This window comes from Blennius ocellaris (genome assembly GCF_963422515.1).
Source record: "Blennius ocellaris genome assembly, chromosome: 19".
Lineage (NCBI taxonomy): Eukaryota > Metazoa > Chordata > Actinopteri > Blenniiformes > Blenniidae > Blennius > Blennius ocellaris.
This window is the reverse complement of record NC_137668.1, coordinates 8,572,333-8,599,800: the sequence shown is the minus strand read 5'-3', so window position 1 is coordinate 8,599,800 and position 27,468 is coordinate 8,572,333. Positions and strand designations below refer to the sequence as shown.

Here is a 27,468-nt window from a genome sequence, read left to right as displayed (position 1 = left end):
TGTTATACACAGCGTTGTACCAACCGACATTCTACAGAGCTGATTTTTAAGAGAAAGGGTTTGCAAACTGAATCTTCTGTTTATATAGATATGATTGTGTAGGGTGGGCTGTGCTGGCTAACGTGTTATGATTTCATTAACGTATATATTGATTACAACAATTGCTTTTTTGTACTTGGAGGGATTTTTTTTTAATATATCTTAAGCCTAAATACCGATTTATGTGCATCATATACACACACTTTCTATTTCTGTTCATTTCTTCAGCCACCCTGTCCATCTCTTACACGCTTATGGATACGGGCTATTGTAGTAGTAGCATCAGTCGCCTTTGGGGGCCAGTATTGAGATTAAAACTTCACCAAAATGTTTTTCGCTTTACGCCAATATTTTTAAAACAATGTCCGTTTACTCAGAAATGTGGAAAACAATGTATTTAAGCTGCCAGGCCACGAGTTGGTGTTGTTTTTGTAATGAAACCACACACACACGTGCACACAGGCAACGACACATACATACGATAAACATTAACAATGACGAGTACATGGACGTTCATATTGACAGATGACTGAGTTGGATTTCTATTACATGCGACTCTCAAATGATCACTGTTGCCATGTGAACGGACACAGAGGCCTCGATAACCGTTTTCCCTTGAGAACATTGTGGAAACTGTTTCAAGAGTATCATTTAAAAAAAAAAAAAGGGGGTTGATTATCTTATAATTAACCAGAAATGGTAAATATTTTGGAGTTTGAGTTTGGGAGGCAAGCAAAAATATGGGCAAATACTAAAGGTGAGAAAGAGAAAAATAACAGTTGAGACGGTGCACCTGAAGAGTCTGCAGAGGTTCTTTTACTTATTAAATGTTGTCCTGCTGTGTCTTGCCTCCCCCAGCCATAGAATTACATCCTGTATAAGGAGAGACCTGCCTGCTGCTTCAGTGCTTCACTTCATTCACCTTCTCAATAGAAAAATAACACACTGGAGAAGTGTCCGAAAATACTTTAGCTCTAATAGGCTGCGGCAGTCAATGAGGCGTCTACTTATCTTTGTCTGCGACCTCCTGTGCAGAGTCATGATGTTTATTTGGCTTCAGTGGATGAAATGCGGCATGAGGGCAGTGATGGTCTTGAAGCTGGAGAAGTGGAAGTTTGCTAGTTTGAACCCCACAACAGACAGGTTAGCACTGTGTGTCCCTGAGCAAAACCCTTGACCCCCCCCCCATTAAGGCCGATTCATATTGTCTGCATTCAATCTCAATTTAAAAAATCAAGATGGCCAGAAGGCTCACAACTCCTGGTATGAAATATCCTGCCACCTGAAGTAGAAATATCTTATGTAGACACACGTGAGTTTTATGAAAATTCTACTATTGAATGAGAAATTGTTTCAAAACACGAACATGATGTGATTTCCAGACATTCACCTGCTACCAGTTGTACTTGGATATACTTTAAAAAAAAATGCTGTGTGGAATTAAAAGTGTACAGCAACTGAACCGGGATTCTATTCGCACTTTGCTGCCACATGAAAATGTCAGACAAAACTCCAAGTGGAAGAAATCTTCAAGAACTCTGGATTCAGACTTCTTCCTACATGGCGTCTCTGTGAAATAGTCTCAAGGGCGAAAGCCCGAGGACAACAAAACAGTTGCAGCAATGAAATGTGTCCATCACCGATGAAAGATAACAAAAATGTTTCCAAAAAATAAAGAAATAAACTCTAACAGGAGCCATTGTTCACAAGTCACATCCATCATCTTTCTCGTTTCTCCTGTACTGTTGTGATGCAGAACTCAGAATAACATTAGGAGAGGGAAAAAACAGACCTATTTAGACCAATACAGTATTTATTTTTGATAAAAAACAAACCAAAAGGAAGCTATAATTGGCTGCTGTCAGATGGTCTCCTACATGTGTCTGAAGACATGTGCAGGAAACTGAACCTGGCCAGTATCTTTCTTTAAGGTTAAATTCCGTCTGCCCTCCTGTCACACCTTTACTGCTCTCCCCTCTATAATTGAATAGGCATGATGTAAAGGTTAAGGCAAGACAGAGATTAAGAGCCAGCGGAAGATATTAACTACATATCTTATGCAGTAGATATGTCATTTTTATGATAATCTTTAATGAAGCTATAAGTCAAACCCAAACTAGCTTATTAAAAATGGTTTCCATTCACCAGTGAGTAGCATTTTATGGCACGTTCGGGATTAGAACTCACACAAATGGTCACAATACCAAATAATGGTTGATGCAACACAAAATATATTAGTAAGTATATGACAGAATTGCTAAATTGATTCCTTTGTTCAGGAAAAACTGAGGAAAATTCCGTATTCAATAATCCAGTCACAGTGCAGATTTACCAGTGTGTCACACAAATGTAACATGGGATTGTGAACCGTCAGATTCGTTATGTTATCTCAGGAAAAAAAGGGAGCAGAATTTACCGTTTTTGGACCATTTCTAGAAGATAACGTTCAAGCGACAACTGATTATTTCAAATGGTCATTTACACAGCAACAGCTTTATGAGTCTCTGGTAACCACACTTTCTGAAAACAGCTTTCAGAGTGTGAAGTTTTTGAAAAGCACTGGACTCCACCTCCGTGTAAGCTGTGTAAAACACAACTTTTCTGAAACGTGAAGTATTGCACATGAGCGTTAAGGTTGTGACAAGAACTATTCTTTGTATGCTTGAGTGCCTACAACACTGTAGGATTCTAGACTGTTGGTGCTGCTCACTTTTTCCATGCACATTTCCTCCCACACGCTACACTATCATCTGCATAAGTGAAGACACATTTCTTCCATACGGCTGAGTGGACCTACTGTATACATGAAGCCTCTTGAATGTTTATGTTGTTTCTTTGTTTTGCAAGCATTCTTGAAACGTCTTCTGATAAGAAAAAAATATTTTTTTCTTGTCGATCGCTGTGTAAAGCCTTCGGAAGACCACAAAAGATGATCCTAAGAGGGTTTAGAGCTAAATTTGACATTGCATTGGTCCTCGGTTGATGCAAGTCCCGTTTGTTGCCTCTCACTACATCTTGAGGGTCCAACAAGAAATTCTGAATTGATGAAAATTCGTTTATAAAATGCTTGTTTTGAGGTTATGTTCATCTTCACTACTGAAAAATCACGATCACCATGTGATAAAATACGCAAAGATTTGCAAGTAGTTGCTTATCGAAACCACAGGACATTCATCTTATGCAGAACTGACGAATACTTATGGGTGGCTCTTATGCGATGCCTGAAAACCCATCTTCCCCTCTCGTTGTGTCTCTTAGCGCTACATTTCGCCTGGCCTTGGCCCAGTCCACTTTTAAACTAATGGACACCCCTGTTCGACTGCCATAAAGAAGTTCGAATGAGATTGAAGAGATCCAATGAAGCCAGCATTGTTCTGAAAAGAGGTTGGAGATGGTAAACAGTGGGAGAAAAGCAGGCAGCATATGCTAATGAAAGCATGAGCAGTGATGGGCGAGAGCCGCGGCGGCGCTGCTACCCCGAGAGCACACAGCGGATCTGTGGAAAGGTCATCGGAGCGGATTGGGGACGAGGGGGCCTCCCAGGCTGGATACGCTCTCTCACTTTCCCTCCGTCTGTCTCTGTGTCTCTCGTCCGCCCGGGCGGCTTCCGAGCGGAGGTGGCGGCGGGCTGATAATCGGGGCGGTAAAGCCGTCTCATTCCCTCGTCTCAGTCTCTAATGAAGTCCCCGCTATTAAAGCTCTATAATTCTTCTATTCCTCAGCACATCCCCTCCTCCTCCTCCTCCTCTTTTCTCCCTTCTTTCCTTCCTTCCTCTCTCTCTCTGCCAATGCACCATCCTATCCTTCAAGCCCTCCCACCTTACCCCCCCCCCCAGTCCACCACCACTCCATCCCACCAATCATAATTGAATAACTCTGGGTAAATGAGGAGAAAGTCTCCTGAATGGGAGCAGAACGGTCACACTCGGCCTTCAGTGCATCAATCAGGAGGTCTGATTGAAAAGAGAGAGAGAGAGAGAGAGGAGGAGTGTGTGTGTGTGTGTGTGTGTGGGGGGGGGGGGTCGGCTCGTATGGTGGCTACATGTCACCTTGCCGATAACTCCGCCGCTCTTTTCAGATGCAAATGAGAGCAAAGACAAAGGGGGTTTTACAGAAACTGAGAATGGGGAGGTTGTGTGATGGCAGTCTGGAGTCGTGTTTCAGAGCTGCTCATGTTTCACCGCTTCCACACTTTGTGAACTGCAGATTCTCTGCTGCTTCAGAAAGACGCGCACGCAGAATGGCAGACTGCAAACAGCGCAAAGTTGTTGGAAAAGTGAGAAACGACATGTTATTTACTGCCCGCAGGTACCAGAAACTGTGGAAGAGCTATGTGAAACTACGCCACCTGCTGGCCAACAGCCCCAAGGTCAAGCAGCTGGACAAGCAGAAGCTGACACAGAGAGAGGTGGGTTCAAACAACTGCACACCAACAATTCATATCACTGCTTTCAGTCCCACTTTGCATGCAGACACTAATGCAGCTGAGCTGGAAACAACAAGGCTGCTTCACTAAAAAAAACAGTCAGATCGACAGAAATGACAAAGACGGCATGTTTTTCTGTGTTTTATTGGTGTTTGTTTTAAGAGAAATAGTGATACCTTTCCTGTGTTTAATGTTTTTCCAAGAGAAATGAGGACAAATGTAGTATTTGCACATGATTGTTGAAGAAATGTTGGTAACTCACAAAGGTAAACAAGGACAACTCTAAATGTTTCCATTCAAGTGGTTCAAGTACATTATAAAAAATGTATACATTTCATTAAATATCTGTTCAGAAAGTATAAATAACAATTTTTCTAAAATGAAAATTAAGTACAATTTCAACAATGTGATATTGTATTCAAACAAAACCGACCAGTAAAAATGTGAAAAATGACTTGCGAAGATTCAAAATCTTTTCACCGTGTTTCTCTTCCCACTCAAGTTTAACTCCTTTATACGCGTGTACGACTCCACTCTAACGCTAATGCCACTGAGTTAGCTCAATTAATCTGTTAGCTTGTCAGTCTTTTGTTTCGCGACTCTTTCTTGACGTTCAAACTCGGGACTCGAACCGCGACCTTTTCACCGTGAAGCGAAAAGCACGAACCGCTCAATCCCAGCCTGGCGCGTCAGTTCTCCGCTAAACGGTGTTAACGGTGTCGCGCAGGTGACTGAAAGTATTTCCTGTTGTCTGACGGCGCCCGTGAAAAATGTGCAGTTGGACTTTAATGCATAATTTGAATGAATTCACGGCTCGCAGTAAAATGGCAGTAACTGCTCTCTTGAGCTGAGTGTGAAGGTCAAGCCACCAACGGGGAGTGAAGAAGCGAAAGGTTTGGATTTGGCGAAATAATGGCCGCGTAGTCACGGGGAAATCACAGGGTTAGCAGTGCGGTGTGCCCCAAGGAGCCCAGAGCTGTGCTGCTCTCTTTAACTTTCTGGATGGTGTTTAGCATGTAAAAGAATACTGGATTAAAGCTACGAGCTGTGGTCTTATAGAAATAAAGTATCTAGAAGGAAAAACAACTTTAGCATGACTTGCAGTGCCGTTTAACTAATCTGGCTCACCAGCTTAGCGTTCAGGACTTTGTGGGTCAGTTACATCAGTTACCGGGAGCACGGTGCTCTCTAATCTGGATGTTCGCACTTTCTCAAAGATTAATGAGGAGAAGAAGTCTTCAGGTCCTCAGAAGGTGGGCTAGCGCTCATTCGAACCTCCTCCGGTAAACAAGTCAAGGGAAATAGTACCAGCTAATGCTATTGCTGAAGCTAGCATAATTTTGAATGAGTAGCGAGCTATTTGAAACCTTTCTCGAGTTAAACTACTTCTATAGACAGGCTAATGCTACTTACAGTTGGATATCTCATTATGTCTCTCAAGAGTTGGTGCAGGATTAATGATGTTAACCTCTTCATTCATAGAAATGGAAGTTGATGGAATTGGTAACAACCTTGGCTAACTCGAAAGCCAAGACGTTTAAATTAGTAGGTTAGAGGTATAGATAGAGATGTTGTACTTATCTGTAGCTCTCGAAAAGGTAAGCTCATACTTATGTTACTCACAGTCGGATATCGGAGTCGGTTCAAGATTGTACCAGGCCACTGTCTTCACGAAGCCTGAAAGAGGCGGTTTCCCGTGCGCGTTGCTGCCCGGAGTGGTGATTCATCTTCCTGCGGTAGGAGAGTTAACTTTTCTGAAGCAGGTAGGCCTTTTTGGAAGTCTGTGAGCAGATCTAATCTGCTCGCTCAGACTCTGTGATACACTCCCAGCCGATAATGAGCAAGAACCCGGAGCTCAATTAGCCCGTTTCCCAGGTAGCTCGGCGAAGCTCTCCTACTAACAGGCCCCGACAATCCAGCTGTCAAGCCTCCGCCGGAGCAATTACTGCCCCCAAACACATGCAAGCTCACCAGCAGGGTCCGCCGGGAGGCGGCGCTGCTCACTGACAGCCCCCCGGCTTGTGTTTTAGCGGCCTTGAGCATCTTTTTTTTTTTTTTTTTCTTTTCTTCCACCCTGTCTGATATGCGTATAGCATCTTCCATTTCCTCTTTGATCCCCTCCCTATGCTGGCCCACCGAGCTCCGCCGAGACCGGAGGTGGGCACTGCTGCGAGAGCTGGCCTCGTCCACACCTCACGCTGAAAGTACAGAAGTCTGCATGGGTGGAGACGGAATGACATCCATACATTTCATTCTTTTCTTTTTTTTGCGGGGGGGGGGGGGGGTGGGGGGGGAACGCTCCGCTACAACATGACCCCGTGGTGGCAAGGTGGCGGCACTTTTCTCTGTGTTCAAAACGGAGCACAGAAGCAGTGTTGCTTTATTATCTGCTATCTGTAATTTGAATAAGTATTCAGCCCGGAGTCAGTAGTTGTGCGTCGAAGTCAGCCCGGAGTTGCTCTCTATCAGCTCAGCATATGTGGATTCGGGGATTTGCTCTGATTCTCCGCCGCAGACTTGGCCGAGCTCAGTCGACCCGTATGAGGAGCATCTTTGAAAAGCTATCTCCATCTCGCTCCGCAGACTTTTTTCCTTCTTTTTTTTTTTTTTTTTTTTTTTTTGCTCTCCATTGGTTGCTAGTCCACGGCTTCATCTGGGTTGCACAACTTCCCTCATACACTTATTTTCTCAGTATATTCCAGAGGTGACTGCCATAAGTGTGCATAAGGATCACCGGCCAAGCAATCTCCAGATTTGGGGGAGTGGAGCATGGCTTGCCGGAAGAGTTTTTCACGTTTTGGTTCGTAAGTTTTGACAAACACCCATGTAGATGCTCAGAGCCAGCAAAATGTTTTTGAAGAAATCCACTTTTACTGTGACTTAATTGAATTAGAAAAAAAAAATTGGAATATAGACTAGTGATGCATATTATTTTGAACTGAACTATTTAGATGTGCACTAAAAATTCATTCCATATTTTATAACTACATTTTAGACTTTTGTGTCATGTTCATTGCATTGAATTTAGAGGCACTTCAAGGAGAAATACTTAAGATTCTAAGGAATTTTCTGCCACAATCTTGGACTTTAGATGAAACTTTTCACTTTCTTAAAGACCTCCATCCTTCTTTGTGCCAGATTTATTGCTCAAACTTGAAATTTGACACCAACCTCATACACGGATTTGTCATAAACGCCAAGCTCCTACAGCTTCTACTACAACCACGTTGTCCAAAATACCAATTTTGTCCTCATAGCATGATTCCAGGAAATTTGATATGACAGTGCAGATTTGTAATTGACACCGACTTCAAATGGAAATTAATCCTATTCTCTGTCACTAACCGCAATTTATTTTAGTCTTTTCATGACCAACACACACACACACACACAGTTCTTTCATATTCTGGACCCCGAACAGCAACTTCTTTCAGCTTCTGCCTCTCTCAGACCACCACCCTCTGCGAAAGCCCACTTTCTACTCATTAGCTTGTCATAATTAAACGCCCGGCAGACTTGCAATTTGGCACCAGCCTCATTGTCTCTCCTTCAAGCGACTGTACTTTGAAATCTTTCTCCTCTCCTTTGCTGTAGACTGAATCTTGAGTTTTCAAGTTCCTCCTCTTGAGTCATGAATATCTCCTGCAGTTTTTTCCTCAAAATGCGCCCATCTGTCGTGCGGACTCCTCCTCTGGATGACCGAGCGCGGCCATGAGTGAGAAACTCGCCCCTGGATGAACCTGCAAATGCACCGGCTCACACGCCACAGATGTGCACTCGCCCCCCCGCAACGATTTGAGTTTCAGACGGCATCTTTTGGAGTTTGACCTCGGTCTGATCCGGCACACACACACACACACACACACGCGCGCGCACACACATTCCTCCCAGCTGAACGCGATCCCGCCGTAAAAGTCCAAATGTGGCCCAACTGGCAGAAAGTTGCTCCCACCGTGTCCCCGCTCGCTGCTTAATTATGGACTTTCTTTGCACCCGTCCATCGCCTGACCCTGTAGAAAGCGCTGCATAATAAAGTATTTACATATCATTCTCACTTCACTGTGATTACTTGCTCATACAGTGGCTGAAGGATTTGTTTTGTGTCTCTGTGTCTCTCTGTGTGTGCGTGTGTGTGTGTGTGTGTGTGTGTGTGTGTGTGTGTGTGTGTGTGTGTGTGTGTGTGGGTGAGCGTGTTCACTTTGATGCGCAGTTCAAAGTGGGACGGCATTATTTATTCATGCCTTTGTTGTTCTTATTTCCACTGCGAGTCAAAAAATTCCCGGCGTTCCATTTTAGGCGGATCACTGAGAAGTCAGACGGGAGTCGCTCTGCCGATGCCTCCTCCTCTTCCTCCTCCTCTTCCTCCTCCTCCATCTGCAGCTCCCCCATATGTCCGACTGAACTATTCCCTCTCGATTCTCTCACCCGCTACTCAAGAATACCAAGAACCACTTGGAAATCATCGAATCCTCTTGGTCCCACTGACTCTAAAATCCCAATTTGAATTTTTCTGAAACATTTATTCTCGCAAAACAATTCAATATGAATATGAGCTAATATCAATAATGTATTGATTCGCATCCAGATGAACCTAAAATGTACTTTCATGTTATATTTTAGGGGGAGTGGTGTTCTTCATTTATTGGCCAAGTTTTTCGTTCTCGTGCAAAAACATTCATGTGAATTATTGGAAAGTCGCTGGCAAAGCAAAAAGAGAGCAGAGCAGATTGAAGCATAGAGTCAATATTTAAACATCTCTTGACTTTCAAATGAAGTCAAATCGGCTTTTTAGGTTTGAAATTGTATTTATTTAGTCCAGATGGTGTAAAATCGTTCTTTTTGGAGTATTGGAGACAATGACAGCTCTTCTAATACATGTATTTTGTATTTGACGTCCAGCCATTCATCAACAATAGGTAGAGAAGTTGCTTTGTTTTTAAAGCCAGTTCCGTTGCTCCACTCATCAAATAAGTCAGTGAAATACATCACGTCTCTTCTAAATGTGTTTTTAACTTGCATATATCTCATGGAAATCATTTTTCTTTACAGTCCATCACATCCGCTCTGAATGATTAAAGAATAGAACAACAACAACATTCAGAAAGCAGGAGGAAAATAATGTTCACGGATGAAAATGCAAAGCTTTTGTTGAGATTTAGGTGTCTATTGAGACACGGTGCAGCTTTTCGAAAATGCTCCATCACCGTGGAAACGGGGAAACGGGAAACTTTTCGGAAAATCATTGCATTTTCACTTGAAACGTAGCCGTGTATATGATTCACGGTATATGATTCCACCTACAATACCTCATCTCTTTGGGATTCACTGGTGTTCTTTTCTAGGTGTGTGTTGTTTGTGTGTATTTGTTGCGATACCTGCTGGAAGGACCCCTCGGCTCTGGCGTGTTGGTCCTAATGGGGAGACAGGTGTGTGTGTCCTCGGCCTCTCTGCTGACCCACTGCAGCTCCGCAATTAGCCAGAACCACCCGGGCTGTCACTTCCCCGGCCGTCCACCGCTGTGCCCACTGCGTGTCAGTTTGCTGCATCTGCCAGCTTCTCTGTGGAGGAGGGGGTGGTGGTGGTGGTGGTGGGTGGGTAGGGTAGGGTAGGGTAGGGGGGGTTGTGGAGGATGTTTGCCGTCCCCGCAGGCGCCGCTCCAGCCAATCAATAATTGACGGGCTGCTTGTTTTGGCAGGAAGCTCTTCAGAAGATCCGTCAGAAGAACACGATGCGCCGCGAGGTGACGGTGGAGCTCAGCAGCCAGGGCTTCTGGAAGACCGGCATCCGCTCCGACGTCTGTCAGGTAACTCAACGTGGATCCCACACGTGAACGAGACGCACACAGACAATTACACAGCAGCGAGACATCCAGTGCAGTGTCTTCAAAAGAGGAACAAGTACAGAAACCTTGAAACTTCCACGAGGAGAAAAGCATTTCTTTTTTCCTTTAAACCTTTTATACGTTTGTAGGTTCCAAGGAAACATTGTCAAATCCTTTAATAACAAAATATATATATATAAACTAACTACAGCCAGAGACATTTAATAGTATGTGCTGAAATTCTGCGAATGTGTCTAATTAAGATTTTAAATTGGACAAAAACAGAAAATGTCACGTATTTAAAAAATATATATAAATTATCAAACCAGCTTTAATAATCAACAAGTAACTAATTTAGAATGTAAAAATGATCATGATAATGATGATATTGAAAATATTATAAACTCAATGTGACAACCCTCTAAATTCTAGAATTTCATCTTAAATGAAAGTAAAATTAAATAATGCAATTTACACAAATGCGAGTTTTGTTTACTTTTATATTCATTCAAACAAGTTGGTTGATCAAAGTAAACCCCTGCTCTCTACCTTTTTCCACTGTCAAATACAAAGTCGTGTTTTTAGCTGCACCATACTCCAGGTATTTTCAATTGCTTTGGTGGTCATGCGAGTTCTATTTAGAATATATCAAAATACAGTCGTCCATACCATCTGCGACCACTAGATGTCTGATGTGGCGGTGAAATACAGTAGTAATAGTAGTAATTCTGTTGTCATACAGTGACATCTAGTGGTCATGAGTCAAAATGCTGCACACCACAGCCATAGTCAATAATTCCTCTGCACATGCATTAAGAACAATGGCAGCCTCCTGTTTTTAAAACGTTGCCATGTAAATGCAAAACCTTTCTGAAACGAAAATGCAGAAACGACGCGTTTTCACTTGAAACGGTGTCACGTAGACAGGACCTCACTCGGTGAGAAACCCGTCTGCACCTCCTATCGAGTGACTCGGACCCGAAGACCATCCGTGAATCAACTAATGAAACCCGAAACACATTTCCCATCAAGTTTGAAAGACAATCTGTTATTTATTCTGGTATTTTCTTCCTCTTGCTCGGGGAATCATAGCCACCGGCGTGCCCCACGCGTGCCCCGTCGTCGACGCTCACATTTTGGGGAAAAACAATGCCGGTCCGATCCCGGTAAGCCAGACCACCTCGCACGGCGGAGAAAGATCCCATTCATAATTGCCGTCCAATTATATTTGCTCTGAGCTGTACGGCTTTGACTAATTGCTTCATGAATAATTTCAGAGGGAAAAAGGTTTTTCTCAATTAAAAACAAAAAAAAAAAACCCCCAGAATAAATCTGATGTTGTGTCAAGCTTGATATTACACACGTAAATTGAGCGCGTTCATTTATTTTGAAGACTTTCTGCAGGATTGCCTCCACTTCCTGCGTCGGCGTGACGGGGGCCGTCCGCAGCTCACAAACCTTTCAAAAGCCCAACACGCTAATTTTCCTCCCCAGACGGTCCAAAAAAAGTAGCATGAGCCTTTCTTTAGTTCACTGCATTTATTTACTTATCGTCACTTAGTGCAAATCGCATAGCCGAGCGGCAGCGCGAAGGGTTTCGGCTCCTTCATGGCAGGTACGTGAGAGAAAGAATGACTGCAGATGGTTTCAACACTTAGCATCACAGGAAGTGCGTCGCCTCGCGAGAGAAAGCAATTTAAAGTGAAGAGCCGTGAAGCCTGGAGCACCACGACGGCTTCTCTGTGGCACGAGATGCGTCGGGATAAATGAGACCGGTCAGTTTATTCTTCAGAGGGGACTTGTTAAGCTGCTTCACTGATTTTCTACCACAAAAACACTGCAGTGCAGAGTGGAGTTCCTCCAACAGAGCTGCTGCAGTTCAGCCCCATCATCGCCTGCAAGCCAACTTTATCTGTAGAAGTGCTGCAGATTATTAACCAGGTGATAATGGGAAAACATAGATTTAAAAGGTGTAATCACAGCTATTATTTAATGTGAGAGCTGTAAAAAAAAAAAAATTAATACATTGGAAAACACAATCTTGATAAAATGCCAAGATATTTATTCAAATGAAGGCTTAGTTATTGGACAAAGTAATTAACAAATGTATAAATAATTAGATGTAAACAACAAGATGAAAAACAAATAAATACTGACACTTGGAAAAAGTGTGGTAATAGTTAATAACATACTGAAGAAACTGTATAAATAGAATTTACCAGTGACTTAATGATTCACAACCCTAAACATGATACAATACAGTTTAAAACATATGAAATTGATTTGCCGATATGTGGATAGATTCAGATATTGGCTAATGTCTATAAGAAAGCAAGAAAATATGCAATTGCAAAAATTGGACTTTTAATAAAATGTAAAGAATAAAGAAATGACAATATCCACATATAGGCTGTAGATGGCTAACACAATATTAAAATGTAATTAAAAACACTAAGTAAGGTTTGTTTAAAACTATTTAAAACTTAAAATAACTAGTGAATCTTGATGAGATTAAACCTACTTAAATAACAAATAATTACTTAAAATGGAATGCAATGTAAATCCCATTAATAAATTACCCTACATGTGTGCTTTTTTTGTAAATATATTTTGTATTGACAATTACTCGTTTTTACCTGGACTCTAGTAAAAAGACTGTAAATTGAATCTGGAAATCTAATTTGAAATGTATTCCGTACATGTTGAAGGTAAACATGGTGAAAGTATGTGATTCTTGTCAGTTCTATACAAAAAGATGAGCCATCGTCTTATAGATTAGTAGTTAAATTCATTACTTTTTGATGAGTTTTCTGTTAAAGGCTTAAAAATGTCAAATTGTATCAAAAATCATGTTGAGGCTTTTTTTTTTGTTAAAGATATGCTGATTGGAAGTGAAACAAGGAAGCGTACGTGCAGCTGAAAAATGCAATGATCATCTCAATAGAATATTTGAATCTTTTGCCGCAGGTTTGCGCTGTTAGCCACACTCTTGTAGTGCATATTTTCACCACATGGTGGTGTAATGCAAGTTACAATGGGTTCAACTGTTATTGTGTCGTTTTAATGGTCACAGGCTGCTTTAACAAATGAAAAAATAAATATCTTGTAACTTATTGTGTGTGCAAATTGTTTTATTTCTTAATCGGTGCTAAATCCTCATTAAATATGGAAAAAAAATGATCATTTCTGCTTCAAATTCTGCTTTTTCCCAGTAAATTGAAGCGAAAACAGAAGCTCAAATGGCTAATTTCAGACAGATGGTGAACTGAAGGGCAGCATAAAGAGCCAATAGATGATTAAAACAGTAAAAACGGCAATACAACGTCCTCATGGAGAAACGTCTGATCATAAACCTGAACAACAGGTGCGTGTTGCTGCGATATCACATTTTAGCTAATAAACCGCCAATAAAAGCAGTTAATGTGCAGTTTAAAAATTAATTCTTGGAACGGTTCTGCCGCGGGAGACCAAACACTCGGGCTGCCCTTTTCCCGGGTGGACCGCGTCCAAAATGGCCCGGGCGTCATCTGTGACAGCGAAATTAGAAAGTTCCCACCTTTTTAATTACTGGAGTATCAACTCTTGAGAAGCCGGGACCCTGCCTGCCCGCAGTCACTCGGGCAAGTCATCAGAACGGGTCGGGAGCGGCAGACACGGGCGCGGGGCCCCGGCTTTGTTTAATTGGCTGCTTAACAAGGCCCGGGGACGGTGTCACCGCGGCCCCCGTGATGGCCCCGGGGCTACGTGGCAGCGCCGCTGGTAGCCGCCGGCTCCTCCGGGCTCACCCTCCCCAGCAGCGCTAATTAAAACATGCTCCCTCCTCTCTCGTGCGGTGGCACGGGGGGGTTAATGTGTGTACAGCCGCCTCGCCTACACTTTCTTCAGCCGCTCGCGAACGAGGTCGGCTTGATAAGCCGCCGCTAATGATTCTGGAGATTGGCTGCACAGACTGTCAAACTCATTTGCTGACCGCTGGCTGTTTGGTTTCTTTTTTTTCCCCCTGTTGGTGTCAAATTCTCACTCTTCCCTCACTTTGTCCTCCCAACTTTTTACCTCTTGACGGTACAGCCTGTACAAATATCAACAAAACAACAAATCGATCAAAGTCAACACGCTAGCTACGTCCTGATCTATGTTGTAAAACCACGTTAATCCACAAAGTGGTACAGCGAGCTGCTCTACCGTTCTACCAGCAGAAGCACTTGAGGACAACCTGGAAATTAGAGGGTTAACGCGCATCAAAATATCTAAAGAAGTAATTGAAATGACTGACTACTGCCGTCAAAGTGACGCTAACATACATCTTTGGTAGTGGACTGAGACTGTAACAAAATAAAAAAAGCAAAGACATCCTAAAAAGTGTGAAATAATAAAAGTATGTGGGTCATCAACATTAAACTCCTGTGAAAAACTTGAGCTCAAGCAACCATAGTAGCAGCACAAATCATTTCTCACCAGTTAGTCAGGATGGGAACCTCTGCCGTAGAAGGGAAAATTAAATCCGAGTTTGTAGTGAAGCCAAACACCCAAAATCAGGATCGCTCCAACTCGACAATGGAAAATGCAAAATTGTCGCTGTGCACCTACAGCACCAGCTCGTAGCTTGTCATGCTAACCGTGTCGTTTTCAGTGTTTCGCCCATCGTTTTGTCTACAGACATCGTTTCCTAAAAGAGAATGTGAACACAAAACATTTGCAAAAAAGGTGCGTTACTTGAAGTTTCCTTAATCTGGTGATCCTTGACGTCCAGATCCACTCTGATCTGTTATGTCCTTTCAGGACCACGAGTTGAGGACCGCTGCTCTCTTCTCTGTTCCTTCACCTTGTTTTCATCCAACTTTCCCCCTCTTAATATGTGTCTGTGTGTTCTTGCATCAGAGTGTCAACATGTCAGGATGATCTTCGATCTCTCCGTCCCGTCCAGCGCGCCGACCCCCCTCGCTGTCGTCCACCCCTCACGCCGCAGACATCGGATTTTTGATTATTTCATCTCTCTGTTGCCGAGCGCCACTTAATAAATAATGACGGGCTGATTGATTTCTCCCTCTCCCATACCCCCCCCCCCCCCCCCAACAATCTCCTCATCAAATGTTCCCACCAAAACACGCTCTTCTTTGATACGAGGCATGATCCCCATTTTCAGTCTCATTTCTTCTTCTTTTTTTCCTCTTCTTTCATTTCTCTGTCTCCTTTCTCCACAGCACGCCATGATGCTGCCGGTCCTCACCCATCATATCCGGTACCACCAGTGTCTCATGCACCTGGACAAGCTCATCGGCTACGTCTTCAAAGAGCGCTGCCTCCTTCAGGTGGGAACACCGTCACGACAGCGCACGAGTCCGTTTTTAGCCAGCATGCCTCCTTCCATGTGATGTTAGAATTTTATAAAGAAGTCCTATTAAAGATTAAAAAAGACCTTTAGTACAAGAGCGTTAGGGTAACGTGTACAGTCGTTGCAGGCAATGTGTGAAGGTTTACCAGAATTTCAAAAAGACGCATTGTGAGTGCTTTTGTTGAGTTTTAGGGCCTTTTTTGAAATATTTAAATGATTATAAGTTTTACGAACACTGGCAGATGTATCTGGCTAAATTATGCTTATGCTACATGTTCCTTAAGTATGTGTTGCTTATTTGGTTATGTTATGCTAATGCTACCTGGTTTCACTTAAATACAGTTAGCATTCCTTGCTAGACTATGCAACTACTGCAAGTGTGATTTATTTAATTAATTGTATATTATATCTGGCTAAATATCAGTTTTCCTATGCTTCATGAACTTACTACTTTCTAGTAAACTGCTAATGCTACCTGTTTTTTTTTAATCAATTATCACCATGCTGTATATGGCCAAATGATGCCATTGCAACCAGTTTCACATTGTCCTCCATTTCTCAATATCTTTCTCAAAACCTTATAGTAGCAACTGTATTCAACTAAACCAGACCTGCCAGGTTCGCCTACACTATGCTAATGCAACCTTTTTTGCACATTTAATTATTAATAGCCTTCCTGATCTGGCTTAAAAATGCTTATGCTTAGGCAATTGTCTCAGGAAAGAGCTTTGCTTTATTGTTTTCAAGGACCAGGTGTTTCATTACTCTGAGGTTTTTGCACCTCAACTTTAACTTGTGAGCTACATAAAATCCTGTAACCCCCCCCCCCAGACTGGGCTCCTATGGCTGGCATAGCAGATAACTAACAAGACCGATAACATTGGGTAAATCCTTGCAGTTCTTTTCGCGGCGGTTTGTCGTCGGCAGGTTTTAGATGGCTCGATAAAGAAAGTTAAAAAAAAGTAAACATCCAGTGCAGGAGCTTGTTATGCGCCGACATCCAGGGAGGCAGAAATTCCCTCATTACTGTGCCCAATGCACCTCTACAGGGATAGTTCAGGTGGAAACTTGGGTTGGTGGGGGGGAGGCCTGGAGAGTCAGTTAAGGTAATGCACAGAGTGGCCTGAGTCATATCTCTGCAGCGTGGAGCCCGGCTCTGCCGTGAGCTGCAGTGACAGTAGTCAGGACAACAGCAGCCTCCTCCTCCGCCATAACGCCAGCTCTGCCCGTCAGGTCCGCAGCCCGGAGCTGTGTGCACGGGGAGTGAGCCCCACGGCCGCCTCCAGCAATATTGAAGAGCTGTCATAACCTGATACATTAGAAATCAATGTGTTGTAGCCTATTCAATTCCTTCGTCTTATGGAGGAGACAAACGGACAAAAGAAAAACAATCATTTTTTTTTTTCCCAACAGCTCACACACACACACACACACACACACACACACGCACACACACAGGCCTTCTGTGTGTGATTGTGTGTGTCTGGACCGTGTCCACATCACAATCATATCTACTGAGGTGTTAATACCATGGCATTGTTTTTTTCCCTGCTGTCTGTGTGTAGATGTCATTTCTCCTGGCGAAGCGCACTCTTAACACGCCAACATTAAGAAGACATGTTTGAAATAGAGAAAAAACGATTTCTTAATTTTTATTTATTTATTTGTTGTCACGATTATGTTTGGACTATTGTTAAAATTGTAAAAAAAAAAAAAATTTGTTTAATGTAGGTGGACTTAGTTTAAGTTAATGGACTTTCATACATAATGGATGAAAATGTCTATGTGCCTGTTGAGTTAACAGCAGGAAAGTAAAAAAAAAAAATCCATCTCCTGTCAAATATTGTCATCACAATTTAAATCCACGAATGTGTTGATACCATTACTTTTTGAACGTCTGTGTGTGTGTTTGTGCAAGTTTAGTCCACATTGCAGGGCCAACATCTCTTAACACAACAACTTCATGAGGACTCAAATAGAAGGACAATAATGATTTGTGGATCATTGAGTTTTTAGCTGAAAACAGAATACATTTAAGGATTAATAAAAGCTATGGGCAGGGGTTAGAGTTAGATACATAAGAGTTTAATTTGAGGGCAAAGTAACATTACCCCCAATGCAAAACAGCCCATGGAATGTTTTGTGTACATCGTGGCGACGTACACTTGTTAACTGACATTCACGATTTGGTCGGATGATGGTTTTGTTTAGGTTAAAGTTTATATGCTGGTTTGGGTTAGGACTGAGCTTAGAGCAAGTCTGTGGGAAATGTAGGTCAATGTAAGGTGCATTTGCACATGTCTATGTCTGAGAAAGTGCTTTTATCTGCATTGTTGTGAGTCTGTTTACTTACCTACATCACAAGGACATAGTTTTACGACAGATAAGTCCCTATGTTGGAGAAATGTATTGAAAAAAATCTTTTATTTTACACTGAATACAGCACAAAATGCTTTACATGTTAAAACTAAAAAGCCCCCCCCCTTCACCTGAACAATCACAGTGATTATATTTTTAAGTGATGATCTGTTCTTAAGTCAGTCTTGATAGGATGAGTCAAGTAATCGATTAATCAAGTAGTTACTTAAGTTTTGAGTGAATGCATAGAAAAATGTAACATCCTGAATAAGCCATAACAATATAGAAGGTGTTTATTGTGTGTATGGGCATGTTTCACCTCTATCAACTTAACCACATTTTGAGGACTAAGTTTGGAATTGAGACTTGATTCAGTGTAAAGGTGAGGCCAGCAGGAAGCAAGTGTGTCAGTCACAGCCAGCGACTTCATCTGTGAAATGACCCAAGTTGGGATCATTATTGTTGGACTCACAACACCGTCCTCATCTATTGTACACACACACACACACACACACACAGCAAGATATTTAGAGGTTTAGACAGCGAGGAGTACAGTGGTGCCTCCTCAAACAGCCGTGCTCCCAGTCAGTCTGAAGTTCTGATCTGCCATCACTTCTCATTTGCCTCTCCTCTGTTCGGGCGATCACATTTAATGAGATAAATGTTTTCCTGTGACAGTCTACTCATTTAACACAAGTGGAATCTGGTAAAAAAAACTCTTTGATAGCATTACAGATGAGTTGTACTTTGATAGGCGCTTCGTGTGCTCTGAATTAATTTGCCCTCGGTTTGGTGTGATGTCAGGGCGAACAAACTTTTTCAGACAACAGATTGAGGTTCTTCGAGGGGAATGCTCTACTTAAAATCTGTCTTTGGAGTGTGTATATCAGATGCCCGAGGCTGGAAAGGTGCTTCTATTGCCAATAAATCACTAAGTAGGGTGCTTCTGTTAGCAATTCTTAGCTGGGTTGGGAGACGGTGATAGCATGGCACAAAAAGTAGAATGCTCAGCTCGAGAAAGGCAAACGAGTGTTTTGCTTTAGGGTTTTTTGTGAGTTGTTGTTGTTGGTTTTTTTTTTTTTTTAAGATGATTTTTGTTTTGTTTTTTCAATGCTACAGCATGGCATCCATGGCATAACTCTCGTGAGTCTAAGTTGCTGTCGTTTGTAAAGTGGCAAGTTACATACTTTACCACTTTTCACGACTCTGGAGTTGATCTTGGAAGTGCAGCGGTACCAACTTGACATGCAGCAGCTAAATGCTAAACTCTGCACAGCAGAAATTCCTGAATATCATAAATATTTATTCTATGTGACGGTTAAAATTCCCAAACTGAACCTGAGTGCTTTTTAAAAAGTCAGTTTGACATGTTATAAAATATGCAGTATGACGAGGCAGACCTAAAAAAAAAAACATATTAGCAAGTTGACTCCATTTAGGTGTTGACGGCAGCAGCTGGAAAGGTAATGAGGCTGGTGTCCATTTACAGGCTCTTGGTGTTGCTTCTCCCAGAGGATTGATAGTTAGAAAAGTGCTTTTCATAACATATACATTATGACGACATTTTAAAGTTGATGTCAACAAACTTTTAAGGTGCATGTTTTTTTGTTTTTTTTTTATTCATAACATTTACAAATGTAATAGATAATTTCCAAAGTGGGGAAAATATTAGTTTGTCTTGAATTTGCAGGATCTAATCAAGTTTGCAATCTGGATACCCATGCACAGTAGCAGCATTTAAAAAAACGTTGTGTTTCCCATGTTAATAGTTTCAAAAAGTTTCACCTAAGGAGCCATTTTCAAGAAATAGCACATTCAGTGGCTCTGAGCACCGTTGTCGTATAAACAGACTCCCAAAACGCAATGAAAGTTTTCCGTTTTCACTATTCTTCAACAAAGTTTGAAGTTTTTTTTTTTTTTTACTTTTGTTCATTTTCAGTCACAAATTGTGACTGAAAAATGTGGATTTGCAAAGAAATTATACAATCGGCTTTAGCAAGCTCTTGGAAACCTGCCTCAGTTGCCAGAGTAAGAAGCATTCTAGGAGTATGTTCATATATATTTATACATATTTATTTATAGATGTAATCTTTTTGATGGAAGAACAACTGCATAACCACTTAATACTGAATGAAAGGGGTTTTTTTTTCCCCCCCCAACGCTGGTGGTTGGCAATGAAAAAAAAAAGATGTCTGAAGTTCTTGACAACCAAAGTAAACAGTCCGAATGGTTGTGTAATTCCATAAATTCTCCTTTTAGTACCTTTAATGCTAATGTCACATGGCCTTGGCCTCAGGTGTGCATTTCTGCAGAGAAAAGCCCAACTTTGGTGGCCATTCTGGCTTGAAGACAGCTGGATTTCTTTTTTTTTTTTTTTGTTCTGGCTACGCAGGGTAATGAGCCATCCCCCCCCCATTAAAGTAATGAGAATTTATCCCCCCCCCCCCCTTTTTTTTTCCATGAGAGATGAAACAGCTGATCATCTGGGGAACCGCAGGCTTGGAGTGGGTCTGTGCACGAATCAATGCTTGTTTCCAGCTCATTCTCTGTAATGTTTAATGAAAAGGGCAAGAACATAGGGGAGAACATACCGTATGTTGTAAATGTGTAATCACCATACTTCTACTGCGTGCGTTTGAGGGCGCAGTGTGCCCGCTGCTGCCGCTGCAGAGAATGACAATGTGATGCTGGCATGAGGCAACTGACAACAACCCAGCCCGAGAGCCCCTCAGCACTCTGCACCACCTCCCTCCCCTTCCTCCGCCCGGCTACAGGCCTTTGAAGCTCCTCTTCTGAGAGTCTCCCTGTTAAACATTTAACATTTAAAACTTAGGCGGGGCCGTTTTTTTTTTTTTTTTTTTTTTGCAAAGACGTGTTCACGGTCGCCGCACACTCCTCTCATTCGACAGATCCACCCCCCTCATGAACACCCCCCACCTCAGCCACCAACCACCCCCCCCCCCCCCCCCCGTCGCTCCATCCCAATTCCTCACTTTTGACCCATGCTGACAGTCACAGAGGATCTCAATAATTTAGCTGTACCAGTCCTCAGCTCTGACATCGCTCGCTTTGTTTGCGCGCCCGCGTGAATGCGACTGTGACTCCCTGAAGTAGTGTCGTTTAATTGTTTTCCTGTTCCAGGCGAAGCAAGCCCACCCATGTGATTGAGGGCTGTCCTAAGTGCTGTTTCACAGGCAGGCAGAGAAGCAATGCCAGGTTTTTGTACTTTTGTGGGGGTTGTTTTTTTTTTTTTTTTTTTTGAATGAACATTCCTGTTTCATGTTTTAAAAAGAAATATATTGTACAACAATTGCGCCCTGATCGTACGTTTTCCTTATTGCCATATTGTCAATCTCAATACTGCAATATAACTTATTTCCATACACCCATTGAGGGGTTCATCTCTACATTTGGGTTCAATGTATTCCCCAAGGATAGTTGTGGTCATGGATTTATACTCAAAAACATATGAATGTTTATTTACCCTTGAATTTATTTATTTTCTCACATTGTAAGGGGGAAAAAAAACTAACTGGATATGGACAATAGTGTTGCTCTTCTTCCCAATACACAACAACAACTTTTTTCTGTGTAATCTGTAAAAGTCTCAACTCTACAGATATATCTCTTCCAAACTATGTGCATGTGTTTCAATCCACTGGCAGGTGATGTGAAAAACATTGGATATCATTGCACATGCCCATGGTGGGCTATGTAAGGCTTCAAATGATTAAAAAAAAAAAGAAGAAGAAGAATTCTAAAAGTTGACGTGTTAGAAGTAAGAACATGGCAACGGGGTAAGCATTTGAGTTTGAGAAACCCGAACGTCTCCAAATGGGTCCAGCCTGCAGCCCTTGTGGGGTGTTTCTGATCGGTGTGGATCAAAAGTGGTTGAAGGAAGGGAAGGCAGGTAGCTGGATAATGGGCAGCAAAGTGTCATTGAGCCAGGTGGGGAGTGAACGCTCTCCGACTTGGTTCAGTCCAGCAGACGAGCGACTGCAGCTCAACCTGCTGCAGATGTTCACGCGGGATCTGATAGGACGCTGCCACAATACCCAGAGCAGCACAGTTTGTCGTGTATGAAGCTACAGAGCAGTCGGGACACACCATGCTGACATTTTATTTTTTTTCCCAGCATCAACGGGGGGGGGGGGGGGGCGCGTTCACCGAAACGGGGCCATTGATCATTGTAAGAAAGTCTTTTGGTCTGACGGTCTCAGATTTTGTTATTCATCACATGGATTGCTGGGCGCATGCGTGTCACTTTACTGAGGAACATTTGGTGTCATTATGGGAAGAAGACTCATACAATCCTAACTCTAAGAAGCCAATGGAGGCAGTGTGACGCCTATGGCCTACGTTCTGCTTTGAAGCCTCAAGTCTGCTTTGAAGGCCCCGTTTACACATGGCTTAAAGTGAAAACGCATTGCTTTGCGTAATACCCACATCTCATTCCAATGGAGCGTCGGTGGGATGTGCTGGACAAACAGGTGCAATCTATGGAGGCGCCACCTCACCACTTCTTGCATTTAAAAGATCTGCTACTAACATTCAGCAGCACACCTCCCTTCAGAGGTCTAGGGAGACGACGCCTCATTCAGTAAGTAATGGCAAGATATTACATTGAGGCCAGTTGTCATAATACTAGGGCTTATTCAAAGTTCATTCGATATTGTCTGCATGAAGACGGCTTCAGTTTGTTTTTTTTAAACCTACCACCACTGGTTTATCGCTACAGTGTAATAAATAATGTAAAATTGCATTGTTGAGGTCTGTTCGCCGAGCAGATAGTTGGCCCATCACTTTCCCTGCATGTGGGTGCACAAGTAAAAAAAAAACCCAAAACAAAACCCAACAAAACAGCCGTTTCAGTCAGGTCCGCCGCTCTCAGCTGAGCGATGATGTTTATTTTTATTTAGCCAAAGGCGGTTGAGCAGCAGCCGAGGCAGTGATCACTAAATCCAAATCACTCCGATACGTTACGCAGCCATTATGTTGACAGGAACAGTTGCAGATGTCAATCCTCTCCACGGATTGGGCTGCAGAAAGCCAATACTGCTGCAGGACGTTAACTGTGAGGGATCTGCAGTGTTTACAGTGCAGCCGATGTGTTTTTGCTTGATACATTTCCGTCGGAGTACCAAACTGTGTAGTCGAGGCTTTGCAGTCGGCAGCCGTTGACTTGTATCTGACACCACGCGGTGGGGGAGGGTGGAGATTGCGCAGAGACGCGGTTGTTGTTGTTGTTTTTATTTATATTTTTTTATCAAACTGTCAGCGCGGCGCTGAGAATCGCAAGATTTCTGCTTGTGTCATGTCAAATAACTCGTTTTTGTTTTTTTTTACTCCCTCCGCTCAAATGCTGTTACTCTTAACCACAGGGAGAAGAAAAGGAGGAGAAGGAAGAAAGGAAGAAAAAAAACACAATCGGTGTTGAATTTGTCACTTCTGTGTTCAAGGCTACAAAGCTGAAGGCCTCTTGAGCAACTATAAATATTGAAACCTCTCTGTTAACGTTTTACATATATATCTCATTGGAGCTTGAAATTGATTTGAAGTTGGCGGAAAGGAGACAAGCATTTTGAAAAGCAAGCCCGGGGGGGAGAGTAGTTGGAGTATTTCGTTCTGTTTTTTATTTTTTATTTTTTTTTTGGCTGAGATTAACATTCTCCTAATGTAAGATTGATAAAGGCTTGACAGATCCTACTGAGCCCTATCTTTTCCCTTTTTCTTCCCTCAGCGAGCCGGAGATGTTCTGCCGAGACAGTCTTTCTAGGCACAGCAGTTTTTGTCCTCTTTTCAAACAAAGCGGAGTGTCGACTAATGCGTTTCCTTCAGGGCAATGTTTTTTTTTTTTTTCCCCCGTTTTTCTCACAGGTTTGAAAGTGTATGCCAACAACAACAACAACAACTTTAAATATTGTTTAATCGTGAGTGGTGGCGTCAATTAAATTTAGTTTCCACTCCTATGCTGGCCCCTCATATCCTGAAACTACACCGATCAGCCATAGCATTATAAGCACCGGCCTATTATTGTCAATAGTTCCACTGTTTTGTTCCCTCTATTCGTGGACTCCTGTAGATTTCTGGATATGTGCTGTGGTATCTGGTATCGAAATGTTAGCAGCAGGTCCTTGTAGTCCTGGAGGTTGTGAAATAGAGCAATAAGACCTGTTCATCTCAAACATTTCAGCAAGTCCTGGAAGTTCACTTCAAAGCAGTCTTTTTTTTTGTGACATGTCAAGGAGAATTATCCTGTTGAAAGAGCCCATCGGGGAATATTGCTTCCGTGAAAGGGTCTACGTTCAATGTAACATCCACATTGATGGCATTACAGAACATTGCTCAAAACATCACAGTGCCTCCACCGCCGTCTTTCTCTTGATATATATATATATATATATATATATAAACAAGATCCATCAGACCAAAGTACTTTGTTCGATTGCTTCATGGCCCAGCGTCACTCACACGTCCATTGTTGGTGCTTTGAGCTGTAGATAGAAGTCAGCATGGGCACTGTTACGACCTCTTGAAAAAAATTAATATGGCTGTACTCAAAAGGAACTATAACTTAAGAATGGGGCACCACACTCAATTCGATCCTTAACAAAAGAGCCAACCACCTAAACTAATGAATTAAAAAATCCATACACACTTAGATGAATTGAAAAGGATTGTAGGTACCCGCCAACTGCGGGGGGAGTGGAGAATGGCCAACCCAACAATAAGCTGGAGGACTCTTACAATATCTATCAAAAAAAACCAGGACTATAGGCTATCTACAACTCAAATCCACATGAGCAAAATTCAGGATTCTCATGATGTCTAACAAAATCGGTCAAATGTCATTCAGTCCAGGTGTGTCTGTCTCTTCCACCTCCTTCTTTGCCTTCACACTTTAGCCACTCCTAGACAAAAGCAGACTGCACTCAGGTGTGTACGGCAGAGGAAGAGAAAGTAGCGGCCTTAAGGCCTCCGTCGACTGGCGCATCTACAGTATGCATAGAGCTGTGTATAGCATCTATGAAGTGCCTTAACCCTCGGAAGGTGCGCGTCAAGGTTGCTTTTGTTGTGAAATGGTTCACCGTGATAATGCTTGGGGCGTAGGACGATCGGTATGTGCCGTGCCGAATGCGTAGATAGAAATATGCTGGATGTGCATGTAGCGTCAACGCAGAGGCTGCACGGAGGTTGTTCCAGGCAACGCATTGCCTCCCTGTCTCCATTACGTACGGAGTTATGCACAACAAATCTTGCAACTTCACACCGACATCAATGTACCATGTCAGTTTTGGATCAGCTCTGACCCAGTCGTGGTCAAACCCGCTCAGATCCTCCCACTTGTCCATTTCTCAGCGTCGAATTTGAGGACAGAGTGTTCACCGAGTGCCTCGAGTATCCCAGACACGAACAGGCGCCTCCTTAAAGAAGGCAATCAATGCTGTTTACTTTATCTAGCAGTGGTTGTAATGTTGTGGCTGGTCGGTTTTCACGAGCAGCTAAAAGCTTCTTTGTCACGACTGCATCTTGAGAGCTGCGAGAATTTGTTAAATGTAGACCGCCGGTGGAATTTACCGGCTTTTATTTCCGCATTTGAAGGGATGTCGGAGAGCAAAATGTGAAGAGGTGGAACGGGGAAAAAAAATGGCACAAACACAAGACGCTGTTTTATAAACAAGTTTGCATAAAAGAGGAGTAACATGTAATTTGCTCAAGTTACTCCATCCTAATCTTATAATTCGATGATTAACTGAAAGGTGAGCTCCATTTCGGCTCTCTTAGAAATGCTAATATCACATTTGCTGTTTACAGAAGTGATAAACAGCCCCGGCGATGTCTCCCGTTGTGCCATCTGTGAAGCAGAATCAAAGGCTCCTTCCTTCCTTTTGCACCAGTTTGTTTGAACCTAAATGTAATTTACAGGAGTCATAGGTGGAAATCAACGCTTTGTAACGCCTCCAGTTTTGGGGAAAATGTCCAACCTGCAATAGAAAATCTGTTTGATTTCAGATTATATTATCTTAATATCTGAAATTACCCGCCGTTAACAAGACTCCAGTGCTCCGCGACCCTGAACAGGATATAGCGCTATAGAAGTCGGATGGATGGTTTGATCCATTTTCCTGCCTGTGGATCATCAGAAGTCCATCACAAGTGGTGATTTTGGGCAAATTTGTCCTGGAAACGTTTTTTTTTTTTTTTTACATAACAGACATTGACTTTTGTAACCAGTTTGTTTTCCTTTAATACAGTTTTCACAAGTGTTATGAGAGATTGTTGTACAAAATTTGTAGGAGCAGTAGAGCTTGTCTTTGACTCACTGCTGCAAACTCCGCCACTATAGTTTAGGTACTTTCAGAAATGACCCCCCCCAGGTGCTGAGGAAATGCAGCACCAGGGACAGGAGTGAATTTACACTCTGATTCCTTCACCTCCATCGACTGACTTCCTCCAAACTCTGCCGAGACATCTGGGTTTCTTGAGGGAAAAGAGAAAAAAAAAACCCAAACAAGACGAAAAGGTTTAAAAAGTCCGAACTTTTGGTAAGTTTTTATTCTGCTTATTCCCTGGTTTCCAGCTGGCCATGACCCATCCCAGTCACCACCTCAACTTTGGCATGAATCCCGATCACGCACGCAACTCGCTGTCCAACTGCGGCATCCGGCAGCCCAAATATGGAGACCGGAAGGTCCACCACATGTACATGAGGAAGAAAGGTCGGTCACTTTTTTTTCCTCTTTTCACCTCAAATAAATAGCTTGAGGTGAGGAAATCACCATTACACGCTTTTACTCTCGTCATATAATATCACTGTGACAGTTTTATTAGGTACCGTCTTTGCTCTTCATCAGTATCAGTATTTTCTTGCATTTGTTCGCCTGATAATAGGGAATTAATGTCTCGACTTGTAAGATGAGTCACAAGAATGAACTATTGTATTATGCTGCACCCTTCAAAATTAAAGCAAAACTATTGTACCACATGCATGGTGCAAATATTTGAGGTTTCTCGTTGCAGGTTGTCAGTTGTCCAAATGTTTCGCTTATTTTTCAAGGGAACTCATCCCCTGTGTCGAGCCATTTTCTTGCACTGTGCTCCTTAACCTGCTCACTCCGGGGCACCTTTTCCTTTTCCTTCCAGGAATCAACACATTGATTAACATCATGTCTCGCCTCGGCCAAGACGACCCATCCCCCTCCAGGTAGGCAGCCCGCGGGCACATATCTGCCCCCGCTATCAGCGACCACAGGGGCAATCAAAGGGACGATCCCTGTGATTAATACACCCAGCAGGCCTGCTGACAAGAAAATTAACTTTAACTGTGAAAGAAGAAGGTATATCTCAGGGGGAAATGGAATGAGCTGATTTTTAAGGTCGACGGCCAGCCTTTTATTGACTGCCGGTTACTCTCAGGTGAGCGACTTGATGCAAATATACACAAGTATGTTTGACGGTGTCTCCTCAGTGTGCTTGTGTCCTCCTCCCTCT

At 42.6% G+C, this 27,468-nt stretch overlaps 1 protein-coding gene across 1 annotated transcript in view; it reads left to right on the top strand.

Moving 5' to 3' along the window:
- Positions 1 to 27,468, top strand: part of drosha (drosha ribonuclease III) — a 127,483-nt gene that overhangs the window by 24,789 nt on the left and 75,226 nt on the right. Inside the window, exons 15-19 of the mRNA XM_080515355.1 lie at positions 4,348 to 4,447; positions 10,161 to 10,268; positions 15,488 to 15,595; positions 26,558 to 26,696; positions 27,121 to 27,181. Coding sequence (XP_080371481.1) covers positions 4,348 to 4,447; positions 10,161 to 10,268; positions 15,488 to 15,595; positions 26,558 to 26,696; positions 27,121 to 27,181 — 516 coding nt within the window. The remainder of the gene's footprint in view (positions 1 to 4,347; positions 4,448 to 10,160; positions 10,269 to 15,487; positions 15,596 to 26,557; positions 26,697 to 27,120; positions 27,182 to 27,468) is intronic.